The sequence below is a fragment of the Pithys albifrons genome, chromosome 1 (genome assembly GCF_047495875.1).
Source record: "Pithys albifrons albifrons isolate INPA30051 chromosome 1, PitAlb_v1, whole genome shotgun sequence".
NCBI classification, from domain to species: Eukaryota; Metazoa; Chordata; class Aves; order Passeriformes; family Thamnophilidae; genus Pithys; species Pithys albifrons.
In genome coordinates, this window is record NC_092458.1 from 99,047,746 (window position 1) to 99,075,450 (window position 27,705).

General features: G+C 43.8%; 1 protein-coding gene across 2 annotated transcripts; it reads left to right on the forward strand.

Annotated features, from left to right (window-relative positions):
- Window positions 1-1,365: 1,365 nt before the first annotated feature.
- POLD3 (DNA polymerase delta 3, accessory subunit) lies at window positions 1,366-27,451 on the forward strand. 2 transcript variants are annotated; one of them, XM_071562222.1, is made up of 12 exons: window positions 1,366-1,446; window positions 2,332-2,387; window positions 3,781-3,883; window positions 6,764-6,803; window positions 8,191-8,323; window positions 10,917-11,172; window positions 12,408-12,477; window positions 14,917-15,073; window positions 16,311-16,423; window positions 20,616-20,713; window positions 21,405-21,486; window positions 25,586-27,451. In XM_071562222.1, exons 1-12 carry the CDS (start codon window positions 1,387-1,389, stop codon window positions 25,789-25,791), a joined length of 1,374 nt encoding a protein of 457 aa, XP_071418323.1. In that variant the 5' UTR covers window positions 1,366-1,386; the 3' UTR covers window positions 25,792-27,451. The 2 variants fall into 2 exon arrangements, with proteins under 2 accessions (XP_071418323.1, XP_071418316.1); XM_071562215.1 differs by having other exon boundaries at window positions 1,367-1,446; window positions 20,619-20,713.
- Window positions 27,452-27,705: the final 254 nt, after the last annotated feature.

The following is a 27,705-nucleotide window of genomic DNA, read 5'->3' on the forward strand; positions in this document are numbered from 1 at the left end:
AGCAAAAAGGCCAAAGACATCTAGTTTGTGTCAGCACTGGAGTGGCCACAGGCCCAGGCAGTGCCCATCCCCTGTGCTGGGCAATGCTGAGGCACCTCAAATCCTTGGGCCAGTTCTGGGCCCCTCACAAGAAGGACATTGCGGCGATGGAGCGTGTCCACAGAAGGGAATGGAGATGGGGAAGGGTTTGGAGCACCAGGAGCATCTGAGGAAGTTGTGGCAGGGGCTCAGCCTGGAGAAAAGGAGGCTCAGGGCAGACCTTCTCACTCTCTCCAACTCCCTGACAGGAGGGTGGAACCAGGTGGGGGTTGGGCTCTGCTCCCAGGGAACAGCCACAGGACAAGAGGAAGCAGCCTCAAGCTGTGCCAGGGAAGGCTTACATTGAAAGGGTTGTCCAGCCTTGGCACAGACTGCCCAGTGCAGTTGTGGAGTTCCCACCCCTGGAGGGATTTGAAAGCCATGTGAATGCGATGTGTGGGGACATGGGTCAGTGGTGGCCTTGGCAGTGCTGGGGGAACAGTTAGACTCAAAGATCCTGGGGGGCTTTTCCATTCTGTGGTTCCAACAACTCCATTGACACTTCAAACTGGCACAAACCTGGGGTGCTGTCAGACACAGCCAAGGCCCTCCACGACTGCTTGTGCTGGCACACGGTTGGTGCTGGAAGTTGGCAGGGAAAAGCAGCAGGAGCTCTGGTCTACACAAGTTGGAGAGCAACATAGTCTCCAGTATTCCCAGCAGGAGCAGTTCCAGGGCTTCCAGCCAAGTGTGGTGCACAGCTGTCACCTGCTGACTTGGAGAGGGAATTGCATAAGCAAAGATTATTATTTTGGGAATGTGGCGCCAACCCCAGCACTGGAACAGCTGCCCAGGCAGAGTGAAGTCTCCTTCACCGAAGACATTCCAAACCCACCTGGAAGAGTCCCTGTGTCACTTGGGTGACCCTGCCTTGCCAGTGAAGCTTCACTGGGTGATCTCCATCCCTGACTATTCGATTCTGTGATCTCGGGGAGGACGTTGATAAAGCCCGTGGGGGCCGTGTCCCCATGGGAGAGGATGGGGCGGGTGGGGACAGGGACCGGGAGGGCGCTAGGACCGTCCTGTAAATGTGCCTGCCTGTCCGTCTCGCACGGTCTTAGTGTCGGCCCGCTCCCGGCGCCCGCCCGCTCTCCTGGTGCTCCGTGTCCTCGCCCGTTCCCAGTGCATGCCCCATTCCCCGTCCCCGCCTGCTCTCCCGGCGCTCCCTGTTCCTGCCCGCTCCCTGTCCTCGCGGGCTCCCCCGGTGCCCCATGTACCCTCTCAGCCGCCGTCGCCCCGGTGCCGTTGCCATGGCGCCGGAGGGCGGGCGGGGCTGAGGTGCGCGGGAAGGCCCGGCCTGGCACCGCCATGGCGGACGAGCTGTATCTGGAGAACATCGACGAGTTCGTCACCGACCAGAACCGCGTTGTGAGTCCTGGCGGCGGGGGGGTTTAGAGGGGGTTCCTTCTCTGCCCCCCTATCCTTCTCTTTCCTCTTCCTTCCTCCTCCTTCCCCCTTCCTGCTTTCCTACCTTCCTTCTCCTTCCACCTTCTTTCTCTTCTCCCCTCTTTTCCATCTCTCCCCCATTTTCTTTCTTTCCCTTTCTTTTCCTCCTTCTCTCCCTCTTTTCCTTCTCCCCTTTTCCTTCTGTCTCCTCGTTTGCCTTGTCTTCCGCTTCTCTTCCTTGCTTTTCTTCCTCTTCGTTCTTCTTTCCTCTTCTTCCTCCTCTTCCCCCTTCCTCCTCCTCCTACTCCCCTTCCTTTCCCCCTCTTCATTCTTTGCCCCCCTTCCTCCTCTCTTCCCCCTACTTCCTCCTCCTTCATCCTTCTCTCCCTTCTTTTCCCTTTTTTCTTCTCCTTCTTTCCTCCTCTCCCCGTCATTCTCTCCCCACTTCTTCCTACTTCCCTCATTCTTTTCCCCCTCTTCTCACACCTTTACTCCTCTCCCCTTTTCCTTCGCCCTCCTCCCCCCTCTTTCCTCCTCTTCCCCCCCCCTTTCCTCCTTCCCTTCCTTTGTCCTCTCCCTGCTTCCTTCTTCCTTCTCTCCCCCATTTCCTTGTTCCTCCTCTTCCCCCCTTCCTTACCTGTTTTTAGGACAGTTCAGAAAACTCATAGGCTTTTGCATGGGTGCATTCTTTCCAAAATTTATTTCAAAATTTATTTTTAAAGAAATAAAAATAAAAGTTAAAAAATTAGTTTTGCCTAGGTACTGGTGCAGCAAAGTCTGCACTTTGTGTGACAAAGTAGATTTAACCAATTCAGAGGTTGAGGTTTTCATATTGAAGTGTTTTGTTGGGTTTTTTTGTTGTCACAGGTGACGTACAAATGGCTGAGCTATACTCTGGGAGTCCACGTCAACCAGGCTAAACAGTAGGTGTTGCTGCATCACCCAAAGCCTCATTAATTGCTGTTAATTCCTTGTTAATTCCAGTTTTCATGATTGTGGTGAGCATATTAAAATTATCTCTCTGGAAATATTATAAAATCTTTTTCAGGCACAGTTAGTTTTGTTGTTCTATGTGCCTGACTCTCTACCAAGCTTCGTGGACATAGGTGAATGTGGGAAGGATGGGAAGTCGGCTGCACTTCTGCAAATTTTGCATCAATGTGTAGCCTTGTCTTATATTTTGAGGAATAAAAATTTCTGTAACCTCTTGAATGGCCTATAAAGCAAAGAATTACCTCTCAGGGATTCCAGAGCTGTGCCAGCACCACAAAGAAAAGTGGAGCATAAGATTTGAAGGCTCCCTAAGAGTGCCAAGCTGCATAATACAGATATTTTCTCTACTTTTTTTTGGCTACAGCCCAGACTTAAAGGGGCATTTGCTATGCACTGTCGTGCACAAACCACTAGAAGAACATCAACAAAGGCATCTCATGGAATGGAGGAGATTGTTTGGTCTCTTTTCTCTGCGTGTGTGTGAACAATTTAGACTGTGTGTAAATGCAAGTGGGCTTCAGATCTGACTGGAGAATCCTTCTGGGAACAATTCTGGTCATAGAGTAAATTAGAAGGAGCCAGAGAACTCCTTACTGGGAAGAAGGTGGCCCTGGTGAAGCAGAGGCAACCTAAGGATGAAGAATTCCTGTCACATCTTTGTGCTTAAAACTCTCTCCTAGAAGCTGGCTAGTGCCTGGTGACACAAGGGAATTATTTTAGAGATTGTGGTGGATGTCACAGTGTGGTCTTTGCAGTCTGTATCTGTAGCAGTAATGATCTTCCAGTATTTTCCCAGGCAGTGTTCCCATGGAGTGTCTGACCAGGTACGTGGGACACTTGTCATGGATCAATGGTGTGAGTGGAAGCTGAAATCTTGAGGCTCAGCTCAATCCTTGTCACCAATCACACTCTTCCCTACTGTTCCCGATCACCCCATCCATGGATGTAACTGCCATTGTACATACACACCTGTCCATGTGATTATGGATCAAAGTCACCAGTACCTCAGGGCTTTTGGAAATGCCTTTCAGGAGGGGGAGACTTTGGGATGAGCTGCCCAGAGGATGTGAAACAGAGCTGTTAAATGTATTCATTCTCCTGTTACTTTCTGTAGTTGGGCTGAGATTCTCCAAAGTGGCAGAGGAGGAAGTTGTCTCAGGAAGATTAATATAATCCTGGGTAAAATAACTGTGCTTGTTAATAAGTGTGTAAAGTTTCCATGTCGGGGTGGCTTTACTCCTTTTTTTTATGTAACCTTCATGGAAATGGTGGCTACTAAGTTCTTTCCTTTCTGGATCATTAACAGTGGTTTCTTTTGTGCAGGATGCTGTATGATTATGTGGAGAGGAAACGGAAGGAGAACTCAGGAGCTCAGCTTCATGTCACCTACTTAGTAGCAGGAAACCTCCTCCAGAATGGACACGTGGTGAGTGTTTCAGTGCTCAAAGGTGTCTGTGAGCTCTTTGTTCTTGGATCTCTTCCACTTTGTTTTGTGATCTTTGGGTCAAAAGCTGAATTTGCAGTTTTTTCCAGGAAGACACTTCTGGATAGGTCTTCTGGACAGGTACAAAATAAGGCACAATCTCTGTCCCAGTGTGCAGATGATGGGGAGGAAGAATCAGTTGGTCATGGCTTGGGAATACAGTGCTAAATAACACACCATGGTTCTTAATTGGTTAACTTAAATCCTGTCATCTCTCAATCCTAGCACTCTTATTGGGCAGCAAAGATCATGAAACTTTCTGGAAGGACCTTTCTGAGATCAACTCATCCATTTCCTGGGATCTACTGTGTAGTGGAAGTATGCTGAGTAGTTTTTAGAGAGAGCATGGAACTCACTTAGAATGGAATAATCACAAATAGAACAACAAATGAATAGCTGAAGTTGCTTTGTTAATTAATGAGCTTTTTAGTCCTGGTAAACAGAAGAAACATACATCTATTAACAGTACTTTGTAGTTAAAATGCTTTGTCTTATTAAGCAAGGATTTGCTGCTTAATGTATTTATTTTTCCACGTTGGAAATCTGCTTGGGAGATTTTTAGGAATGTCATCCAAAACTTGAGGCAGGTACCCTAGAAGTCTTTAAAAGATGAGGAAATTAGTTGGCTATTTCCCTTTGCTCACAGAAGAATTTAAGAGCCAAACACTAAATGCCTTTGACATCCCATTAAGTGTTTTTAAATACACGAATACCTATTACAATATGATCCACTGTCTTTTAGGAATAGTAAATGTCAGGGTTTCTATTTGTAGATTGGCAAAAAACCTCAACAAACCTTTTTTTGTTCTCCTACATGATCAACTGGTTCACACGCATAAAGTGTTCTCTTTAAATGTCCAAATCTACCTGAAATGGAAAGTAATAATTTCATTAGTTCTATATGATGCAATACATTTATTTAAAACTGCACAGGTAGTGTCACATTTATAGCCTGAGTTTAACAGGTTTTTCCCTGATTTCTTTTGGAAATAATGAGTCTCTTGGCTCACTAGGACTGGCCAGGGGGTTGTCAACCCATGCTATTATATTTAAATTTGCCATAATGTATTTAAAACAAACAAGTGACTTCTGACATAGCAACAAATAATTATTTTTAACTCTGTCTTAGCAGCTTATGTATTTTTAAAACAAGTTCATAGGATCCAGCCTTCGGCAGGGAATCTTCCACTAGATCCATAAACACATAAAGGTTACTTTTTCCACTCCTCGTTTTTAAATCTCAAAAAAAATTTTTGAATGCTGCCGTATCAGTACCTGTTAAGAAGGGTAAGCTGCAGGTGCAGGAAGGTGTTGGGGGCAGGGGTAAAGCAATACCAGGATTAGGAATAACCCACAGGACGAGTTCAAAGTTCCTCAGGTTGAGTGTCTGAGTCAGTTTTGGGTAGGAAATAGCTGTGGAAGCTCCAGCTGCATCCCTGGTATCCCTGCAGTACTGCCTGCTGGCAGTAGGTGTAGCTGGAATGCTGTTGGCTTCAGCTACTAGACTCCTGAAGGGAGAGAGGGCTAGAATTCCTTCACAAATAATTCCCATTAAACACTGCACACCCTTTCCTTGCTGCTTTTTATCAGCCTCAGTGAGGGGCCAAGACCCAATCTTTATTTCCTTACTCTTTTTCTGGCTAATTAAAGCAACTTCTTAATTCTGATTTAAAAAAGAAACACAAATTTATTAACAGTATTTTGTGTTTAAAGTGCTTTGGCTTATTAAGCAATGAAATTCCTGCTTAATGGATTTATTTTTTCTCATTGCTTCTTGTCAGATTTTCAAGAACATAATCTAAAACTTAAGACAGGTCTTCCTGACAGCTCTAGTGAGCCAAGACACTTGTTATTTCCAAAAGAAATCAGGGAAAAACCTGTTAAACTCAGATTATTAACATGACACTACCTGTGCAGATTTAAATATGTTCCATCATACAGAACTAATGAAATAAATAATTAACTTCCATTTCAGGCAGATTTTGACATTTAAAGGCAGTATTACAAAAGAAAGGTCTGTTGGTGTTGCTTTCCAATCTACAAATAAAAGCCAGGGACACCCTGACATTTACCATTCCTAAAAGAAGACTCTGGTTATAACTTATTGCATTAGTTCTGTACAATGGGATATATATATTCAAAGCTACACAGGTAGTGTCACGTTGATAGGCTGAGTTTAACAGGTTTTTATCTGACTTCAGGCAAGTTTGTGCTTATCTGTTAAACACAATGGTTGGGTTTTCCCCAGTCTGGATCCTCTCTGTATTAACCACAGCATGGTAGGTGTCCTGAAGCAGATACAGACCTTGAAAGATTGGCCATTTCCAGAAACATTCTTTCCTGAGTTTTTAATTAAATTTAGGTTAGATATTAGGTTAGGTTAGACATAAACGTAATAAAATTAATGCTTAATTTTTCATGTTACTTTGCTCCTGTGGTGCCATGTCTGGGCTACAGATTGCTGAAGTGTATTGCCAATCCAAATATCCAGGGTTGTAGACTGGTGAGGCAGATTTCTAGCTGTTCTTAATTTGCTTTTCTTCTCTGCACAGTTGTTCAGGTTTGGTTTTATCTGTGTGTCATCTCCCAGTGTCATGAGTGGAGTACAGAGCCTTTAGGGATGTGATGATCTGTAAAACTGAAAAGTGGGATGACAGAGCTTTAAAAAGTTGTGGCTAATGAGCTTTTAAAGGCAATGTTCTTTGCAGCTATGAAGCTGCACAAATAATCATTGTACTTTCTTATTCAATAACTGAACATGTTAGTCTTGCACACAGCAGATCTTTTGGAATTACAAAGTTGCCATGTGTTTATTTTTTCCAGTGCCACAAGGTTGCAGTAGTGAGGGAGGATAAGCTGGAAGGTAAGAAAATTGTGAAAATTACATGGATTTAACTTTTTTTCTTTGAAAGAACAGCAAAAGGAGCAAAGCTTGGAACTTGTTGTCTGCACGTCAATGCCCAGACAGACTCTTGGGGTCAGGTGTGTACTTTTTGTACCAGGTTTTCTCAGAATTTGGAGCATCTGAGCCAGCAGCTGAGTAACTTCAGATTTGTGATTTGGTCTGATTTTTTATTAAAAGCTGAACATTTTGTCAGTGATTCTTTCCCTGTGACTGTCCTTGAAGACAACAGTACCCAAGTACGGTCTCAGAACAGTCATGAGCCTTCAGGCCCCCAAGAGTGGTAATTCTGCTTATTGATTCAATGCAGCTGCAGTGTTTGCCCCAAGTCTTGTGGATGTTAGAACATTCTCATGGGACACTGACCTCATTTTTTGTATTTACTTTCATGCTAAAAGGTGAAAAAACACACCACTGTAACATTCTTCCATGTCCTGTCAGTTGTCTCACGATCTTTCCAGGTCTGGACCCACTAATGAAACTTTACCCATATTGGGTACATTGCTTTCAAATGACATCTTTGGCATTTAGGGACACACTGTGGTGTTTGTGACCTTAAATATCCATGCTAATGATCTCACCTTGTTTGAAAGACTTGAGTTATTTTCCTTCTGGAAATCTGAAGTGTATTTCTAGCTAAAGCTGAAGGGTAGGAGATTGTCAAGCAGTGCAACTACTACCTGTCATGTTTGTTATGTGTGCTTTGTAACACTGTTTTGCTGTGGAGGAAGGTGTTGCTCATGGGTTTTGTATTGGAAGGGAGGCCAAAGATATGACTTGTATTTGGAAGAGGCTGGGATTTTTGAGGGAACTGAATAGTCCAGGACCAGCCCTAAGAAGTTTTTATTATACGTATTTTTACAGTGCCTCAAAACTCAGCCTCAGACTAGAACTGTGTGGAAAGAACAATATAAGCCATGAACAAAGAATTCCTAAAAAACAGCCCTAGTCACAAGGGGGTTACAGTCTAAATAGTGTAAAAGAGATAAAGTTTTGATTCTAGCACTCTACTAGAGATGACACTGTTGACACTGCACTAGTGGCACAGTTCCAGCAAAGCTATGACTATCTACATTCCTCTTTAGCTTTAGGTACACACACAGGTATTATGGACCCCAGACACTGCATGTTTTGAAGGTAAACACACAGAGATCACTCTTAGTTCAGTTGTGCAAGAACCAAGAGTACATAGTGGAAAATGTGACAGGCTTGTGGAGTCTGTTACCTTGAATTCTTGATTAGTGAGTGTTGGGAGGCAGTGCAATTAGACCTTTTAATATTCAAAAAGTCTGTCAGTCTTGCTCTATCCTAAAGGCCGTGCTAACAGAGGACTTTCCTTTCCCCCCAGCAATGAAGTCTAAGCTGTCCACAATTGCAAGTGTGCACGTATACAGCATTCAGAAGGCCTTGCTCAAGGACAGCTCCCCGCTCTACAACACTGACTATGACATTGTCAAAACAAACCTACACAACTGCAGCAAGTGAGTCCCATCTTGCTTTTTCTTCTTAAACCCTGTGATTCCAGACTGGTGTTGCCCTTCAGTTAGTGTTGGCTAGATATGTCTGGATTTTTAGAAAGCTAGAAAAAGATATCTTCCAAGTCATGCCAGGCCAGTCCCCAAACAGCACATCAGGTGATTGTTCGGTAAACAGCTATTGCCAGTTTATTTACTGTTTCAGTAACTTTCTCTTCTGATGGGTAGAAACTTACTTCTCATTTCCAGGTCACGCTTAATCATGACCATTTTAATCCATTTCTCAGTTGAAGAGTAAATCAAAACAGACTTAGAAAACTGAGTGATGTGCTCAGCAAACATGAGTTTGCTTTCTGTTTTGTGAGACTGTTTTCATCCACCTCTCTGAAGATACCTTACAGGAAATCATTCCCCATAAGTTTGGCTTTGGTTCTTGCGAATCCCTTCCAAGTCTTTTCTGTGATCTCTGGGAGTCTGAGTCATAGGAGAAGCACACAAAACAGCCCAGGCAGCATGAGTGTCCTTCATGGCTGAACTAGAGAAGAATTTGGAGGGACTGCAGTTCCCAGGAGTCCCCCTCCTAAGCAGTGCCTGGCAGCTGTGACTTTTCATTTATATGACAGCTTCAGCTTGAAGTCATGGAGATATACAGTGCCATGACCAAGCTGGTTTAAAAGGGACATGCCTGAATACTGTATCGTAGAAGTAGTACAGAATTTGAAAGGACAAATGCAGCTGTCTGCAATGTGTTGACAAGAGAGTAGCTGAGAAAATAATGTCCTAGAAGCTGTTTAGGAAATGAGAAGCAATGACCTGGGAAGTGCTGGAATACCCCCTGTCAGTGGAGCCACGTGCCATAGATTTGGCTGCACTTGCCTTGTTCCACTCTTGTTTGTTCTCAGACACCCAGTTTGGTGATGCTTGTACCTTGGAGGAGTCTGCCTTTGGGATTTGTGCATCCAGAAGGTTTAAATTATTCAGTTTCTGAAACAGCTCTCTAAAGCCCGGGTGTAAAGCCCTGCCTGGCTTTGGAGCAGAATTTCTTAAGCAAACTTAAGAAAAATTCGTCTTCATTTGTGATCTGGCTGAACTAAAATCAGCCTGACCATGTTTTGTTTTCCCTTGTCAACTACGTGGATTGCCTTTGGCACTTGGGAAAAGATTCCTGCAGGACCTGCAAAAGCCAGAGGTATAGGTATGTGAGGTTTGTAGCAAACAGAGCCTCCCTGTGAGTCCAAATATCTCATAGCTCTAGGACAAGAATCTTTATTCCCTTCTGTGTTTCTGTAGGACCTGCTTTACTGTGAGGAGGTAACTAGATGCACTAATTGATGTCAGTAACTGGCTTTCCAAGTGGAAGGAGCACCTTGTTTGTGGAGCATAGTCTAAGCTTTGCTTATATTTTCAGTGTTTTTCTAGTAAATTTTGGGTCAAGCCCATAAGCTATACTCACAGAGCAGCATAAAGGCAAGCTGGTTTGAAATATTGGAAGTTTAGGTGAGCTCTGCTGCAGTCAGTGTTACTGACAATATTGTTTGTAACCGGGAGGGTTAGTGATAATGTTATTTGTAATCTAGAGGATTGATGGTGTTTGGATTTGGAGCACAAGCTGTCCTGAGAGCCGTTATTAACCTTGTTAAAAGTATATAGAAGAGCAGGAATATTTTCCTTCAATGTCCCTTTCCTTCCTTTAAAGGTTTGAATGCCAAGTGGTTGCTGCTGCAGCCTGAGAATGCTGTAGAGATGGTGTTGTTCTGATAATACATTACAAACCTTGTTCTGAGTGCAGTGGCCTGTGCATGTGAGCAACCAGTGCTGAGGCACAGAAATAGTTTGTTCCTTGTGCAAATAGAAACCTGGTGTGTAATTCAGTGAGTTGGGAGACATGAACCTGAGCTCTTTTGTGACATTTCTGTGGGACATCTGGAAAACGTTGTGTGTAATTTGCGCAGTGGAAAGCAGAATTCAGTTATTCAGTTATTCAGAACTGCTATTCCTGACTGTCAGTGAGTTGTGCTGTAACTGCAAGCATGTCATTGAGTTCTTTTATCTCCATATCCCCAAACAATCAAGTATTATAAGCTGAGATGCATCTCTGTCTACCAGGGATTACATGGAAATGATTTTATGTAGTTAAATAGGAATGTCTTCTGAGCCATTTCAGTTGTTCAGTTTCAGTTGTGATTTCCTTACCTGGGAAATTGCAGCAGTTGTGGCCTCTGTCAGGGCATCTGAAGGCTGTAAATGTTTCATATCCTCACCCAACCATACAACTTACACCACAAGCTCTAACCCATTTCATAATACAATGCAGCCTTCTCCCTCTCCACTGTGGCTGTGGAGAAGGCCCTTTTCCCCCCAGCAAAGCTGAACAGCTTGTTTAGCATGGGAATGCTCTGCCTCTTGCCTACAGGTCCCACTGATCTTTTCATCAGAGGTCTCTTGTTCTGTGCTAGCCTTTCTTTCTTGTCCCATGCACAGATTAAACTGCTCTTTTTTTCCATAACAGGAGAATGCAGAGCCAGAGAAATGTGGAAAAAAACAAAATGGAAACTCAGGAATTGAAAAGGCTAATTGAATTTTTTCCTCCATTACCCAGATTCAGTGCCATCCACTGTGACGCTGCAGTCCCCAGGGTGCCACCTGACATTCCCAGAGCACAGATGTCCCTGCAAGGCAGTTCCCGGAGGGAGAATGACATGGATGCTCCCAGAGCTCCCACAATCAATGGCCACGGGCCGCCGGCTACCAAGCACCCCTCACAGCAGCAAAAAGGGATCATGGGAATGTTTGCAGCTAAAGCAGCTTCCAAACCCCAGGACACAAATAAGGAAACCAAAGCAGGGGCCCCATCTGTAAGTTACCTCAGACCCCCCCCCGAGTTAATGGCTTTAATGAACGACTTTTACACCACCTCAGTAACCTCAAACACCTCGTGCTGCTCCTCTTTCTAAACTCACTTCCCACTGGGAATGCTCAGTGACACTTTAGAAGTGTTTAACTATGTCCAGTCATCTTGGGCAAAAATACCTCATGCCATGCTCTTGATCTCTCCACAAAAGTGTGTTTGCCATAATTTTGACATTCCCCCTTGAGCCAAGTCTCTGATAGTGTAAACCAGCATAGCTGCCTTATGGACACAATTATTCCGTTGTCTTCAGCTATCCCAGTATATACACCAGTTGAGGATCTTGCTCTCCCCATTGTGCATAAAAGGATTTGTTTTAAGCAATAAGTGAAACGTGAGAGGTCCAGGTCTTAAAAGTATCAAAGGTGTTTAAACTTAGGCTGTGAGGGAAGTCTCCGAACTTGACCTGTGCAAGACTAAATTGTTTATCTTCTCAACTGCTGTTTCTCCAGGATAGGTTTATGTTTTAATTTTAATTAATAGAATTGTTTTTAAAGCAATGTGGCCAGAAAAATGGATGTTAAAATGGTAATGTTCCCTATGTATGGTTTGACTTTTCGTAACGGCTGATTACATTTGTTTCCTTTTCCTGGTTTTTGTAGTGAATTTAGAACTGGTGAAATGTGCCTGTTTTGGGAACTTTAGTGTCTGGTTGCCTTTTATTTGCATGGAAATTAATGGGGTTAGGAGGCCATGCTTCCTTAGGTGCTGGTTTTGTGTGTGTGTGTGATTTTTCACTTGTGTGGTGACTGTACTGATGGAAGAGAGCAGTGATATTCTTTGCAAACAGCCTACGTGCCACAGAAGCTGGATAAAGCCTTTCTGTTGTGGCCAATCCGTGTTCTTTCCTCTGTTGCTGTGAATTGATGCACTGATAGTTTGCAGAAAGAGCAGTTCTTTCCTGGGAACTGACCCAAGTCCCAAGCATTTATTTCAACAACACCATCAGATGGGAAATGTACCCCAAGATAGATTTGAAGGTCTGGCTAAGGAGTCCCTAGTAACTTATTCTTACTCCTTTGATGCCTGTAGTATCTAGTGAGTATCTTCAGATTCTCTAAATGCTAAAATCTAAGGTATTGGTGAACAAATCATACCTATTTATTTTACTTGTGTAGAAGCAATTCCATGCATTTGAGAGCTGTGAACAATTCTGTGGTTACTCCTCTGTTTGCCTCATAGGTGTCCACAGCAAACACCAAACCAATAAAGAACAACATCATCAACAACTTCTTTGGGAAAGCTGCTATGAGTAAGTACTTTTCTGTTTTCAGAGGTGGTCAGGGAACAACTGGTGTAGTTAAAAAAACAAACAAACAAAAAACCCCAAACCTGAGAGTTCTGGGAAATCTCTTTATCTCTTTTTTTTTAATATATATTTTATTTAAGCTGGATAGAAATTTAAAAATATTCATTGTAATCAAGTGTTTTGTTATAGACCTGTAATGGGAGGCATACAGAACATAGCAGAACTCCTCCCTCTCATCCCCACACTGCCAGGCTCACTGGATTTTCTTTATATCCCCTCTTTGCCAATAGTTTTCAAAACTATTCTCCTCTTTTGACCTCAGAGGGGTTAATGTTTTTGCATGCAGCTATTAAGGCAAAAATTAAATGAGTTTCCAGTGGAATTTTTCAGACATAAAGCTTGCTGGAGAGAGATCAATTGAAATGACATATTTGTGCAGACTAACCTGGGAAGGACTTTTAGTGCAGAAGAAATCTGATTTAAAGTGAGTCCTCCTGGCTGGAAGATCAGATATTGGGGAGATATTTGCCAAAACCTGTTTTGCAGAGCATGTTCATAGTGCTTGCTTTTTATCACACAGCACTGAGGAGTCCATAGTTAGTTTTAGGGTTAATTTTTTTCCTAAAAACAGAAGGACTAATAACTGGAGAATAAAAATGAAGGGTGGCCTTCCCCTTTAAGCGGAGTTTTGTACTAGGTGGTCTCTGGAGGTCCTTTCTGAATTATCCAACTCCAAAGAAAATATGCAGAACTTTTAAATAGATGTTGGAAAAGGATTGTGGGACCTTCTCAAAGGTTCCCTTACAACAGTGAGCACAAGTGGCTTCAAAGAAGAATTTTGGGAAAGAGTAAACAGCAAAGTTCACCTTCTAATAGGCATGTGACAGAGTTTGCAGGTGACAGTTCCAGCACTGAGCACACAAGGCACAGCCCTGCTGGGAATCTCCGAGTTCCTGTTTTATTGAGCCTGAGGGAGCTGAGGAAACTCTCAGCCTAAGGACAGTCACCAGAATTAGCCAGAGTAAATTCTAAAGGTCTGAGAAGAGCCATAGACCAAAGTTCATGTGCTGAAAACCCAAGGAGCTGGAAAGGCATGGTAAAAGTAATCCAGTGGGGTTGGGGAACTCTTGTGCATGCTTTTCCACAATTTTCAAAGGGTCCCTTCTCTGCTGAGTCCTGTCCTGGAGCACATTAAGGAAATTTTGAGGTGGGAACAAGGAAGGAGCAAACCTAGCAGAACTGGAAATAATTTTGTGCACAGACAGAAGAGTGGGATTCCAGGAGGAAGATTTATTCCCTACGGGTATGTCTCTCCTGGCTTCAAAGATTTCACCATTGCCAGAAAGTTCTGAGTTACCAGTGATAGGGTTCTTGGGCTTTTTGCTGTTGATCATAGACAGGAGCTGTCATCCAGGTGCTGGTACAGGCATTGTTTGCCCCTACGTCAAGAAGGAGCAAGTGTTTTCCAAGCACTGCCAGAAAGGCTTTGGCACAGAGTTGTGGCCCTCATGGCGGACTCTGACCCTACAGATAATGCAGTTGATGTCATTGCTGAAGATTTTTTCTTGGGCATCTCACGCTTGGCACAACCCAGGTTTCTATCTCACCTGCTCTGCTCTTCTTGTGGGGGTGTGGAAGGCTGCTGGATGAAGCTCACAGACTGTAATTAGGTGGTTATATTGATAAATATATTATTTTGCTGTCTGCTCCCACCTGCTTTCTCTTCTCTGGTACTAAGTGAAGCCTTTTGAATCAGAATTGTCCTTGTATGTGATGCTGTGCAGGCAAGAGAGGCTGATTCCAACCCCTCTACCAAGAGTATCTTTAAGGTCCCTTCCAACCCAAACCATTCTGGGAATGTTGATCATATTGGGTTTGGGATGTGACAAGAAACCGTTATAGTACTGAAAATACTAATCATGGGTTCTAATGTTATGCAAGGAGATTGCACACACATCTTGTTCTCTTCAGTCCTCATTCTCCTGTTTCTGGGCATGTTTGTGCTTAACTATTTAAGTTACATTAGTAGGGATAATCTGAATCTAAACATAGATATGGTGTTGTGTCAAAGGGGTGTCTAGAAGAGGGACTCCCAAGCCTTTTGCAGTGCCTTTATACCTGGAGACTGTATAAAGGAGCCACTGCTTCCCAACCCTCTTCTACAGAGTTTTCACTGCTGCAACACCAGTGGCTTGACATCAGCAACAGCAGAACCATGGGAAATCAGCCAGAAATTTAATTATGCCTTTTTTTTCCCATGTGTGACACAGCCTGGCCAATCTAGATCCCTAATGATAAGTCACCAATTCAATCTGGATCCCTAAATGCATCATCTGGAGTGTTTTCTCTATTTGTGGTGCACAGAGCCAGACAGCTTCTCTGTAAGTTGACGTTCATAATTCATGCCTGGTGTTTGTTCTTTTTTGAATGGTTTATTCACAGATAAAGTCAATCCTGTGCCTGAGCAGCCAAAGGAGGAGAAAGAAGTCATCAAGCCTTCAGTTGTTGTAGCAGAACCAGAGTCATCCACTGATCCTGTAGTAGAGAAACCTGGGAAGAGAACAGAGTCTGCTAGAATTCAACAAAAGGACAGAAAAAGGTGGGTTATATTTTTGAGAGTCCCTGTCACCTGCTTGTTGATAGCCTGCATGGAGCTATCTGGTCATACGATGCTGGCTCACCTCCTGTTTCCAGCTACTAAATTGTATTGAACCCGGCTAAAATTATCTCTCCTATTACTCTTTCCTGGTATTTCTGTTCCTTTGGTGCTGTAGGTGCCTGTGGGCTGTTGCATATGGGAAGGAACATGGTCCTAGTTGTCTCCAGTGGAAGGGGGTATCTTTCCATGAGACAGGCTCTCAGTGTGAGTTCACTTAGGATAGACCCTGAGCTCTGACAGGAGCATATTTTCTGCTGGGAAGGTGGTATATTCCCAAGCTTATATGTACACAGCTTCCAGCACACAAAGTTCTGCTTGTTGGTTCCCATAGCTAATGCACTGCTGCTTTCAATGCCCCTGGTTTACTTTGGGTTGAGGCTCCAAGAAAATTTTAAGTTCAGCCTTTTGTGTGTAATCCAACTCAAACTGACAGAGACAAGGAATCACTACAGTCTGGTGGCTCTCTGGTGGCCTATGAGTAATTAATTGGTGGTCTCAATCCATTTCTTACTAAATAGGTAAGCACACCACCCAGCCCACCATCACGCTGAGCACTAACTGCTTGTCATATTGATAGTCTTGTCCAAAAAGCCAAGGGCCTGGAGGTGTTGGCAGCATGGATTTGGGAAGGCCACTGGGTCTGTCCCAACTGTTTGAGGATACATGGGCCTGTAGCCTCCAGGCTTGTTGGTCTGATGTGTCTTGCCAACATTAAAAAGAAAGAAGCTATTTTATTTTTCCAGTAGTCTTTAAAAATGGCTCCAGGATTCTGAGACACTACCTCATAGTCAGTGGCAAGCAGTCTGTCAAAAGAGCTTCTGAGTGATGCTGTTGGGGACACTGGGAGCCTGAGCTAAAGAGACAAGATCAGAAATAGGCTCTTGCCAGGTTGCTGTGGCCAAGCAAGCTGAGGTACTGGGCTGAACTGCAGAGGGGCTAAAGAAACCTTCCTAGTTTTGGAGAGCTGGATATGGGTAAGGATGAGAGCCTTGGAAATGCTGGTGCACCTATTTCTGATTGTGTAGGAAATTGCATAGTTCAGCTCATGTTTTTAAGAAGTACAGAAGTATTTGATTTCCTTCCATAAGGAATGTGCTCATCCAAACACACATGATGGTTTCATGTGCACGTAAAAGATAACAGGTGTTCATTCTCTTTTTTTCCCTTTTTGTGGCAGTAAAATGAAGCCTGTGGACAGGTCGGATAATGAGGAGGAAAGAGATCCTGAAAATGCAAAGAAAAAGAGGAAGCGAATCAAACAACTAGAATCTGACAGCAGTGATGAGGAAGGTAAAAAAAAGTCTGTAGACAAATCAGGCATGTAGGTCAGGGGCCTGATTTCCACAACATGACTATCCAAGACTGTTGGTCAGTGATTGAGGGAATAGTTTAGAGGACTAAAGATCGTGGTAATGGCTATAGCTTGAGCTTTCTGTTTATTTTTGTGCTGCAAGCACTTGGCCAGAGTTGAGATGCCTCAGTCTGTTTTAGCTTAGCTCAGATCAGATTGTCTCCTCCCCAAGTGTGCTGTCAGTCCCAAAGACATGTGGAAGGAGGTTGCCAAATCTCTTGTGAAAGATATGATGCCTTCCAGTATTATAGGACTGGTCATAACCAGTTTATTTGGTGAGTAAACACTCACAAAGTGACCTCCCACTCCTCCTGGGGTCATTTTTGGTATCTTTATTCTGTCTGTTAATAGAAAGGGTTTGGAAGATGGTGTTTGAATCAGGACTTGGGCTTATAGTGAAGAACAACAGGGCTGGATTGTAAAGAATTTGGATAATTGAGCCGTCAAATGCTGTTCAATACAGTTAACCGGAAAATAAGTTGGGATTGAGCTCTGGAGTATTTGTGAGATAGAACTGGCATCCAACAAGCTGATTGGGGAAAGAATTCAAGGATCATTAGGGATGAGTAATTGAAAACACCAGTTTGGTGTAGAGCTCCAGTAAAAGAAGGTGAAACAGCAAATGGGGTGTATTGGTGAGGAGGGGGAATCCAGTGGGAGAGCTGGAACTATTTCCTCATTTAGTGGCTGCCACTTTGGGAACAACTAGGAAATCAGGAGAGTCTGCAATACAAGTGAGAGAGGTGGCTCGTGTTGATTATCTCTGCAGACTCCATGACACCCTTAGACCTGTTTTCATAGTTTCTCCTCATCCTAGCATAATTTCAAGTGAACCTTGTCTTCACTTTGCCTTAGACTACTCCACTGGATGATAAATCTCTCAGGAAGCTGTTCTTCCTGATCAGATCTCATTTCTTCACATTCCTGTGTGAAGCTTGTTGTTCAGCTATAAAATAGTACATATATGTCCACACTGTGGTATTTATTTCTTTAAAGGTTTGTCTTTCCATTTCCTCATCATTCACCTACTGTGTTGTTTAGCTCTGAAGGGGGAAGATTGAAATCAGCCCATCCTTGCTGGGCTGGAATCTCTCAGAGAGTGAGTGGGAGCAGGCAGGATTTTGGAATATTAGGGCTCTCTGGTCTGCCATGGAATACCTGTGGGACCTTAACATGTGCTGAACAATTAATGCTTTTGAATGTGTCGTCTCACTTTTGTAAAGGTTTTTGTTTATTCTCTCTGTGACAGTGACAGGGCCAGAGGGAATGAGGAAATGGCTGGAGCTGTGTCAGGGGAGGGTTAGATTGGATATCAGGAAACGATTCTTCTCTCAGGTTGGTCAGGCACTGGAGAGGCTTTTTTGTCATTGCTGTTGTTCCTCCTGCCCTCTTTCTTCTTTATGTCTTTGTGTTGTGCATTATAATTGTGAATTTATACAAATTGCAACACATGTGTACAAATTTGGATATTCCTCAGATTCCCCCTTCCAAAAAGGGAAAGTGAGAATTGAGAGAACTCTGCCCTTTGATCCTGCTCCTTGCCCTTCTAAATCCAACTGGATGAAAGAAGGTAGATTGGAACCCTTTGTAATACTCATAATGAATGCAAACTGGTAATATTACATTCAATATTCAAGTAGAAGAATGTAAACTGGATGAAACAATTTGAAAAATAATTATATATATATACCTAATTGCAGCCTTCCAGGACCTGAAGGGAGCCTGCAAGAAAGATGGGGGCTGGAGTGACAGGACAAGGGGAAATGGCTTCAAACTGACAGAGGGCAGGGTTAGATGGGATATTGGGAAGAAATTCTCCCCTGTGAGGGTGGTGAGGCCCTGGCAAGGTTGCCCAGAGAAGCTGTGGCTGCCCCATCCCTGGAAGTGTTCAAGGGCAGATTGGATGGGGCAGACTTAGGAAGGTTTTGAGGGTTTGAAGCTCAGCCCATACAGCTGATGTAAAGCACTGTATGGACACTTTTATGTCAGGGCAAGTCTTTTGCTTTGTTCTGTATTAATCTGCTCTTGGTGTACTGAAACTAGACCAAAGTAAGCTCTTCTTACACCAGCATCAGCCACGATGTAGCAAGTTGAAAATACAGAGAAGGCATAAGGCACAATCCTCTCCATTTAAATGATTTTACATTAAAAGGTTATATTGGTATGAGCGTTCCTTGGTCACTGTAGGTTGTTTTGCTTCCAGTGCCAGAATAAACTCCACAAATGTGCCCATAGAGGACAGGAGGTTTTGGCAGCTTCAGCTGTACCAACACAGGCAGCTTTCACAGTGTTGACAAGTGTTTTACAGCCACTTTGGAAGGTGATTTCAGTGGCCTGTAACCTGCATACTCTGTGGGTTTCAGAGCCACAGCAGAAGCACTAGAGCTTCTCACAATTTTTCCAGGCAGGGTCAGAGAAAACTGAACAAAGCCAGGATTTACATCTTTGGTACATTCAGTTGCCCAGCTTTTATCCATTTCATGCAGCTGTTGCTGTTGAGTAAACTATGGGCAGCAATGAGAGGTTTACTCAGGAGTTATCACATGTCAGAAGGCTATGTTGGCAAGAGGAGGATAATAAAGTAATAAAGAGCTTGATAATAGTTCTAAACACTGGCGTGGGGAAAAGGTGCCTTCTGCCTGCCAAAAGCCGGGGGAACTTTTTTCAAGGAGGCTGAAAAGAAACAAAAAAAGCCCAAATTTCTGCTAAGTGGAAATTTCTCCCCATAATGGAGCTGACACACTGAAAATACCTTCAACAGCCTCTGCTGGAGGCTGGTTTTCAGCCCTTCTTAGCCTATCCTCCCTTAAAAATATATTTCAAATGGATGTGACCAGACTGGGCAGTGCATGAAGGAGATTTGCTGCTGAGCAGTTGCCATTGAGACTGTGATAAAATATTGAGAGTTTTGAGCTCTCTGCAGCTCCTTGGCTGCCCCAGCACTTACACCTCATAGCAGAGCTGTTGTTTGGCTTTATCTTTGCCAGCCTCAGCCCTCTGGAACAAGGTGAAATTTCCAAGTCATGTTATCCCACTCACCTTGCATTTCTGTGCCTTGCTTACTGAAGTAGGTGGGAGGCTGAGTCCTTGTTTGAAGAATGTAATCTATTATTCAGCCTTGGCAGCCAACCACTGTTTCACTTGAGCCCTTTTTAACCCCCAAAGGTCAGTTGACTGTGTGCCTGGCAGGACCATAACTCTTCACACTGCTGGGACAGCTGCAGATACCAAATCCATGTCAGACCTGCGTGATGGAGGCCATGCCACAGCCAGAACCAAGCAGGCTCTATCCACCCAAGCAGCCACATCCTTGTAGGGATGAAGCAGTAGGTCAGATGAGGAATTTGTTCCCCCACATTCCCAGTTCTGCCACACATTTAAGGGCTTGGGTGGCAGTTTTTCACTTGGATCTCTTGGAGCTCTTCCCGCCCCAAGGAAAGGTGACCCTACCTTGCTTGTTTGCCTTTTGCTCCATACAGACTTGTGAAGGTGTCCTAGCCTTGTTCAATTAGTCTTGGCATTGAGTGGATTCCAGTGTCCTTGTACCCAGAGGAGTACAAGCCAATGAGAGAATGGGCTTAGATTTTTGTACTGGTTTGGGGTTTGGGTTTTTTTTTTCCAGATAAAAGCTTGAGATGTCCCTTAACACTCTTTTAGGATAGCTGGTAGTATCTTGCACTTAATTCTTGGATTGTTTGGGATGTGTAGCACCTTCAGTGAAGCAACAACTGTTTTACCACACCTTGACTCTCTTGATTTCTAAACAAATTACAGTCACTTTTAATGAGCAAGTGAAATGCATGGCTTAAACAAGCCACTTTCTGTGCCAGTTTTTAAAGCTTCATTTGGTGAAACTGATTGTTTTGCCTTGGCAAAAATCCCCAATGCACTTCTCCCATCCTATTCCACCCTCCTTTCTTTGGAAACTGCAGCATGTCGCACCTTAGCACGGGATGAGCCTTCTGTGATAGCTTCAGATGACTTGTCCTGATTTGAATTCAACAAATGCAAGTGAGAAATTATAAACTTTGATCTAAACACAGGTTAAAAGAGTTAAATGGAATTATTTGAGACAAAAAAGGACCTGAAAGGGGCCATTAGACACATGTGTTGTCAAGCTGTTCTTCTTAGCAGATGTTAAACCATCACCCACACCAGAGGAAGAGAAAGCTCCATCTCCACCACCTGTACCTGCTCTGAAAACTGAAGTGGAGCCTGCATCCATGCAGGTAAGAGCAAATTAGAGTGATTAACTTCCAGAAACCAAACAAGATAGTCTTGGTATTAAACCTTTTATTGCAAGGGAGCCTGTTGCATGAGGGAGATTGGCAAGAAGTTAAACTCTAAGCTGAGCAAATAGGTGTAGCTTTACTGAAAGAGGGAAAATTTAAGTTAGTTATATGGAAAAATTCTTCCCTGTGAGGGTGGTGAGGCCCTGGCACAGATTTCCCAGAGAAGCTGTGGCTGCCCTGTCCCTGGAAGTGTTCAAGGCTGGGTTGGATGACACTTGGAGCAACCTGGTCTCATGGAAAGTGTCCCTGCCCATGGCATGGAGTGGAACCGGATGCTGCTTAAAGTAACTTCCAACCCAAACTATTCCAGAATTCTATGAAATCACAACAGTTTGTCCTTATTCTTTAGAGGTGTGTTGGAACATCCCTTCTCACATAATAACACATCTCCAAACATCTCATGTCCCAGAGGAGGAATGTGCTCTCAGTGCTAGCACCGGGAGAGCTTGCTGGCTCACTGAGGTTGTGTTTTGACTAAGATAACCTGGGAAAGGACACAATTAGTTGTCAAATCATACTCATCTTCATTAGAGAGCCCAGTTTCCCACCTGTAGCTGACACTTTTATGACCTGTGTACATGGTGGGGCGTTAACTCTTGGTTTCTCACAAAACTGCCATGTCCTTCAGATGTCAGCTGGGGGAAGGAAGCGGAAACGGAAGCGTGTGCTGAAATCCAAGATGTTTATTGATGAAGAAGAAGGCTGCATGGGTAAGGCTGGCTCTACCCTACCCCTCAGTGGAGCTTACTTTATTGATAACTTCTAAACGTTCACAAAATTACTTTGTTATTTCACATGGAACTTGTGCTCACAGATTGAGACAATTGCCCTTCTGTTGAAGACCTGGGTAGGGAGTCAGGGAGCTGAATCCTTACCCCTTTTTCATTATCCACAGATTTTCTTTCAATTTTTTTCCCATTCCTCTTGACAGCATGAGCACCATCTTCATGTACTCGCCTCTCTAAAGCTGCAAGCTTTTAAAGGTGGTAAAGAGAGAGGTTTAGGGTTTGGGGTAAATTCTGGCTGAGGTAAATTTGGATTTGTTGTTTCGGGGTTTTTTTTACCTTTGGCAATAAATCCAGAGCTGTGCAGCAGAACTTAATTATATATTAAAGAAATTTTTCAGTATCCCAGATAAACAAGGAATAAGTTGGGGGTTAAATACTTCAGAGGATTTGTGTTTCTGATGAGGGTGGAAGGAAGAGAGGAAAGAGAGTCCCTGCAGAAGTCCTGGAAGCCAGAGGCTTTGAATTCCAACCTGACTGGACAGTGCTTCCTCCTGTGACTTGGAGAAAGCTGCTGAACTTTTTTACTCTGTGTCCTGACATTGAAGTAGAGCTCCAAAAGTTGAGATTAATGTTAGTTTGGGTCTTGTTTGGTTCTTTTAAAGGTTTTATACATTGAAGAGCGTGGAGTGTATGTTTTGTAATGCTGTTGTCAGCTCAGTTGTATGGGATGCTTAACATTCTCCAGCATTGATGATCAGAGGGGATGTGAAGGGAGCTCAGCCAGTTCTGGAAGATGTCGTGCTGTTGTTCAGGTCTGTTGTGCCTGAGCATGGACAGACATGGGCATTCCTGGCCCACCTCCAGAGCTGCCTGGCCCTGAGTCAACCTGTGTCTGTTTGCACCTGTCTGCAGAACTGGATCTTATGTTTCCTATTAACTTGGTGTGTCTCCTTTAAAGAAATGTAAAGCTCTAGCACTCAGCAACTGGCTGCACTAGGGACTGAAATCCCAAGGCCTGGATTTCTGTCCAAGAATTGGACTTGCACTAAGTTATTGACAGTTTTGGCTTGTGACATGATGGGGTGTTTTGCTTTCCCATCCCAGATAAAACCATTAAAACACTTGAAAGGAAAATGGAACAAAATAACATTAGCAGGGGAGCTAAGCTGAACAAGCTCTGCATCCAGAGCAGAGGAATGACTGTCCCCGGTTCAGCTTCCAGCAAGTAGTGCACTTCTCCCTCTGTTCGACCTTTCCAAATGGACCAGACCTGGAATATTGCCTTTCTCTGCTCTTCACCCCATGGGGTTTCATGGTCCCTTGGGAAATCCAGACTTTTGGATTTATAGTTCACATCCACAACTGTGTTCAGTTGAACTGGCAAAATGCCAAGTACCCAAACAGAGAGTCAGAGCTTTCCTCCCCCACCCCTCCCCAAAGGGAAAAGGGAAAGAAGAAAAAAACCTAAAACTTAAAACAGATTTATATATTTACCCAGAAGAGGGAAAACTAAAAGCCAAATGCAATATATACAAAGGTAGGAAGAAACAACAAATAACTCCACACCAAGTTGCCCACCCAATAATACAGATTCTACCACCGCAGCCCACGAAAACACCCCAAAATGCCCTTCCCAACAGACACACAGCAAGGAAAAGGGAGGGAATAATAATTAAAGGTTTACTTCCCCAAACTAAAACAAAATGCAAATTAGCAGTGGGGCAGCAGCAGCATGTCCTGTCTCTTGCCTTGGCCATGATGGAAAACTGAGCTAGGCACCTCCCTACACTCTAATTATGTTGAGATGACATCAGAATATGGTATGGAATATCACTGGCCAGTAGAAGACAGCTGGCCTGACCCATCTCGAGTCAGCTGATGATCTGAGGCCTGCTCTAAAAATCAAAGTCTAAATTTAGGCCCGCCCTAAGGGAAATGCAAGCCCCTGTTGTGCCCTTGGGAGAAAGATTCTCTTGGATGGAGACAGGGATGGAGCTAGGGTACTGAGGAACTAGGGAAGAGATGCTGCTTTCCCTACTAAAACCCCTCAGAGCCTGTAATATAGAATTTGCTGTCTGGTTATTGCCCAGTTTGTCTCCTCCCTTTCCTCCCTTACCCTTTCCATGCACAGGCCTAATAATTCAAAGGCTAAATAACTTGCCCATCTCCCAGAGTAATGTAAATTGTTATTCTTTGAAATGCAGGCGCTTTTTTTTTAAATCAGTACTAGATTTTAAGAGATGTTAAATCCTAGCATTAGAATGAGGCTGTACGTTATATTTCCCCATGATTTTAAGTAGTGGTTTTCACAATAGCTGGAATAGCAAGGAATTGTTGTCAAAAAGCAAAACTAATTTAGGAATTAGCCCTGAGGGAAACTGTGCCATTAAGGTGTGTGTAGAGTTAAGCACAAGACACGTTCCCTGTGTATCAACAGGGATTCCATGTATTGAGTTCCTGCTCTTAGTCTGTAATGAAGGAGAATTACCAAGATTTAACCCAGAACATTTCTCCCTTGCACTTTCTGGAGCTTGAAAGGACACACATGGGATTGAATATTGGAATATAGACCTGTGCATTGGAGGGATATTTGTTTTACAGCATTTTGGAGCTCATGTCCTTTGAGTTACTGTGATTTGGGGAGTCTGGCTGGGAGTGGGGCATTAGTAACTATATCTGTGTGCTGAAAATACAGACCTTTTAAGTTCAGCTGAGACTGCAGTCAAAGAAAGTTGATCTAATCTGTGTTGTCTTGCAGTTGGAGGGGATTTACTGCACACTTTAGGAGTTCCCAGCAATTCCTCACAGGGATGACAACACAATAAGTTTTTAAAGCTCACAGTGGTCTCTGAAAGCTGCTCCCTGAAAAGCTTGTTGCCTCTGAAGGGAGGTTGCTTGGTTTCCGGTCCCTGTGTGAGGTCCTCACAGTGCTGCCGAGCAGGATTTCATAGCATTCCTCTTCCTGGCCTTTGCTTACGTAGAACACCCACTTTAATTTGATGTATTAATGAAAGTGAAGGCCTATTTCCCAGAGGAAGGGAAGTTAAGACATCTGTTTAAAAGAATACAGTTGCTAAAGAAAAATAGCTTTACTAGAAAAATCCCTGAGCACTGCCGGGAAAGCTGATGTAACAACATCTACCAGTATCTGATAGTGGCTTTCATCAGGGGAGCTGCCTCCAGTTTAATTTCCGTGAGCCTGAGTTTGTCTCTGGTCTTTCCATCACCGAATGCTGACAGCAGTGAGTTGGAAATCCCCTTCAGGCATATCCTCATTTCAGCCACGGTTTTGGTTTTATTTCTTTTAAAAGGATTTTTTTATCTACCCTGTTTGGCCACTTCTCTGAAAAGAAGCTTCCCCCAAGGTTTTGTGCTCCTTCTCTCATGAGTTGGGTGAAGACTGACTGCTTTGCTCTCCCCTGACTGTCCAATGGACTGGTGAAGGGAGGCTGAGGCTGTCTCTAGGATGTCTTGTCTGGATTACAGGACAATCTCATTCTTTTGGCCCCTGTAGAAATCAGACCAAGTCAGAATGATAGTTTTCAACCATAAAATAAGTGTTCCATCATCTACTAACAAATGGATTCTGATCTCATTCAGATTCATCACTTTCTAATAGCCATTTGTCAGCCTCTACCAGATGAATTCAAATCGCTGGGTCAGTGAGCTTAAAAAAGCCCTCTAAGGTCTTTGAGTCCATTTCCCCATCACAGCCAAGGCCATCACTGACCCATGTGACCAAGTGCCACATCCACACAGCTGTTAAATCCCTCCAGGAATTGTGACTCCACCTCTGTCCTGGGCAGCCTGTGCCAGGGCTGGACAACCCTTTCTAGGAAGAAATTTTCCCTAATACCTAACTTAATCCCCTCTGGCACAACCTGAAGTCGTTTCCTACTGTTTAACCTTGAGCAATAGACTTGATTCCTATGTCTGACACATGCTTCTTGAACCCAAAGTGTTCCTTTCCAGAAATGCAGTGGAAAGGCTGTAGTGGGGAGGTCTCTGCTCTTTGGTATGCAGCCTTAACCATGATCATCATCATCATCATCATCATCTGCTCTTCTCTTCCTCCCACCAGTGACTGAGAAGGTATACGAGAGTGAATCCTGCACAGACAGCGAAGAGGAATTCCCCAAGCCCAAGCCATCAGCTGCACACAAACAGCCTGTACTGCCCACGAGGAAAGAACTAAAGGAAGAAAAGAAGACCCTGAAGAAAGGAGCAGCTCCTGCCAACAGAGCCAATAAGCAGGTCTCCATCATGGGCTTTTTCCAGAAGAAATGAACTGGGTCTTTCTCCCCATCCTCTTGGCAGCCTGGGAGTGTTGCTCCCAGTTTTTGTGTGGCTCATTTGCAAGCTGCTGTTGCTGCTGGGGGGGTAGGACAACATGCAACCCTGGATTGCATAAGGGATCCTGCTTACTGTGTAAGGAAGCCCTCTGGACTAGATTTTGTATCAGAGAAAAGTTTTTGTTACTGCAATAATTTCAGTCATCTTCACTAAGCAGTGTGGGAACTGCCAACCAGAAACAACACCTAGAGAAACTCTTGGACGACTGTTAATCTGTTCACATGAAATCATACTTTTCTTATCTGACCTTTGACCTGCTTGGTGCTAAGTTAGGAAATGAGTTGTGGTATTTTTGCCCCCTCTTTTTACACCCTCAGCTCTCCTCAGATTGTTCTGAACCTTCACATTGGGTAGAAGGTGTAAGATCTTCAGGCAGAGGCACAAATATTGAAGATCTGCTTCAGCTTTAACTGAATGAAATTAATTAATTTCTCCCCTAAGACTGGTAAACAGTTTTTGCCCTGCCTTTCATAATCTTTTTTTGGACAAAGCAGTGCATATAAAACCCTCTTACTCTTTTCTTCCTTGAATGTATCCCCTGTAAACTGCTCAGATGCCTAATTATAGACCAGGACACTATTATTGGTGCTCTGGCTTGACAAAAAGCTTTGAGACTTCCCACCCAATTGGCTTCAGAGGAATTGGGGGAACACTTTGCTGTTGTTGGAAAGGCAACTGGAACTTTAACCTTGAAGGCTGATGAGTGAGAGGAGAGGCTGATTAGAGGGCACTTTTGGTAACACTGGGCAGATACCTGCTGGGTTTTGGGATTGGTAGGTTTTGGGTTGCCTGAAGTGGTTTTTTACAGTCATCATCCAGACAAGAGAAGAGTTTTCTGGGACACCCCATCATCTGCCTGCTGAAGGAAGTGTGTCGCAGCACATGGTCCTGAGGAACCTGAGTTATTGGAAAGGAGCTGTTGTTTTGGGTGCCTGCTGCTTTTCTGCTACTAAAGTTAACAGATAAATGTAAAAAAGCCAGATTTTCCAGAGCGATTGATGCTGAGCATTTCTGGAGCTTAGACTGGTGAGTGCTCCCAAACTGTCACCAGTGTTTGGTTGTTAGGCTGACATATGTATGGATGTACATGCTGGTTTATAAAGGGTTTGTGGTTGGCAGAGAGATAAAATCTGGAGACCGTGACCATGGAACAAATGCCACCCAGCTGAAAATATCCTGACTTATGGCCACTAAAATGGCCAACTGCGTGTGTGTTTACAGTTGTTCTGATACGGAGATCAGGTTGGGAACTCAGGAAATTCAAACGTACACCTGACAGTGACCAGTTGACTGGATTGCAGTCATGTCACCAAGGCAGTTTGTACTCCCAAAAGATGTGAGAGTATCCACTGCAAACCAGTGGCATTGCTGGGCTTGTGCTCCTGCTGTGTCCTGGGGAAGAGAACAAACAACCTTGTTCTGACTTACTGAAGAAAATTTAACTGTTAGAAGAAAAACCCACCCTGCTGTAGTGTTTTCTTTTTCTCTTGGTAGAAGGTGTATTTTTGAAGGTAACAATAAGTAACAAACCCCTTTAAACATCAGTATTTTTTTCTATTGTCCTTTTTCATTAAATGCTTTGGCATGTCCTGATTTCCAAGGGTCATCATGATATTTGGCTGCATGGAAATCAAAGATGTTTCCCTGGTGAAGTGTGTAAAGAGTTCTTCCATCAAAAGTGGAAGCTTTCCAAACTAAGCATTGAAACCTCAAAGTAGCAGGATTTGTATTGAATTTGGACCCCAAGAGTCCTATTCCTGTGGCAAATGTTGCCGGATGTGGTGTCCCAGTGCTCTTGCTCCTCACCTCTGCTGTGGTCTCCCTGGAGCTACCTGTAATTCCCTCTGT

What these genes read in the sequence shown, in the direction of transcription:
- POLD3 (XM_071562222.1), top strand. Translation starts at nt 1,387, where the DNA reads ATGGCGGACGAGCTGTATCTGGAGAACATCGACGAGTTCGTCACCGAC. An exon ending in AACCTACACAACTGCAGCAA is followed by an intron (nt 8,324 to 10,916) that starts GTGAGTCCCATC and finishes TCCATTACCCAG; the next exon opens with ATTCAGTGCCATCCACTGTG. An exon ending in CTTTGGGAAAGCTGCTATGA is followed by an intron (nt 12,478 to 14,916) that starts GTAAGTACTTTT and finishes GTTTATTCACAG; the next exon opens with ATAAAGTCAATCCTGTGCCT.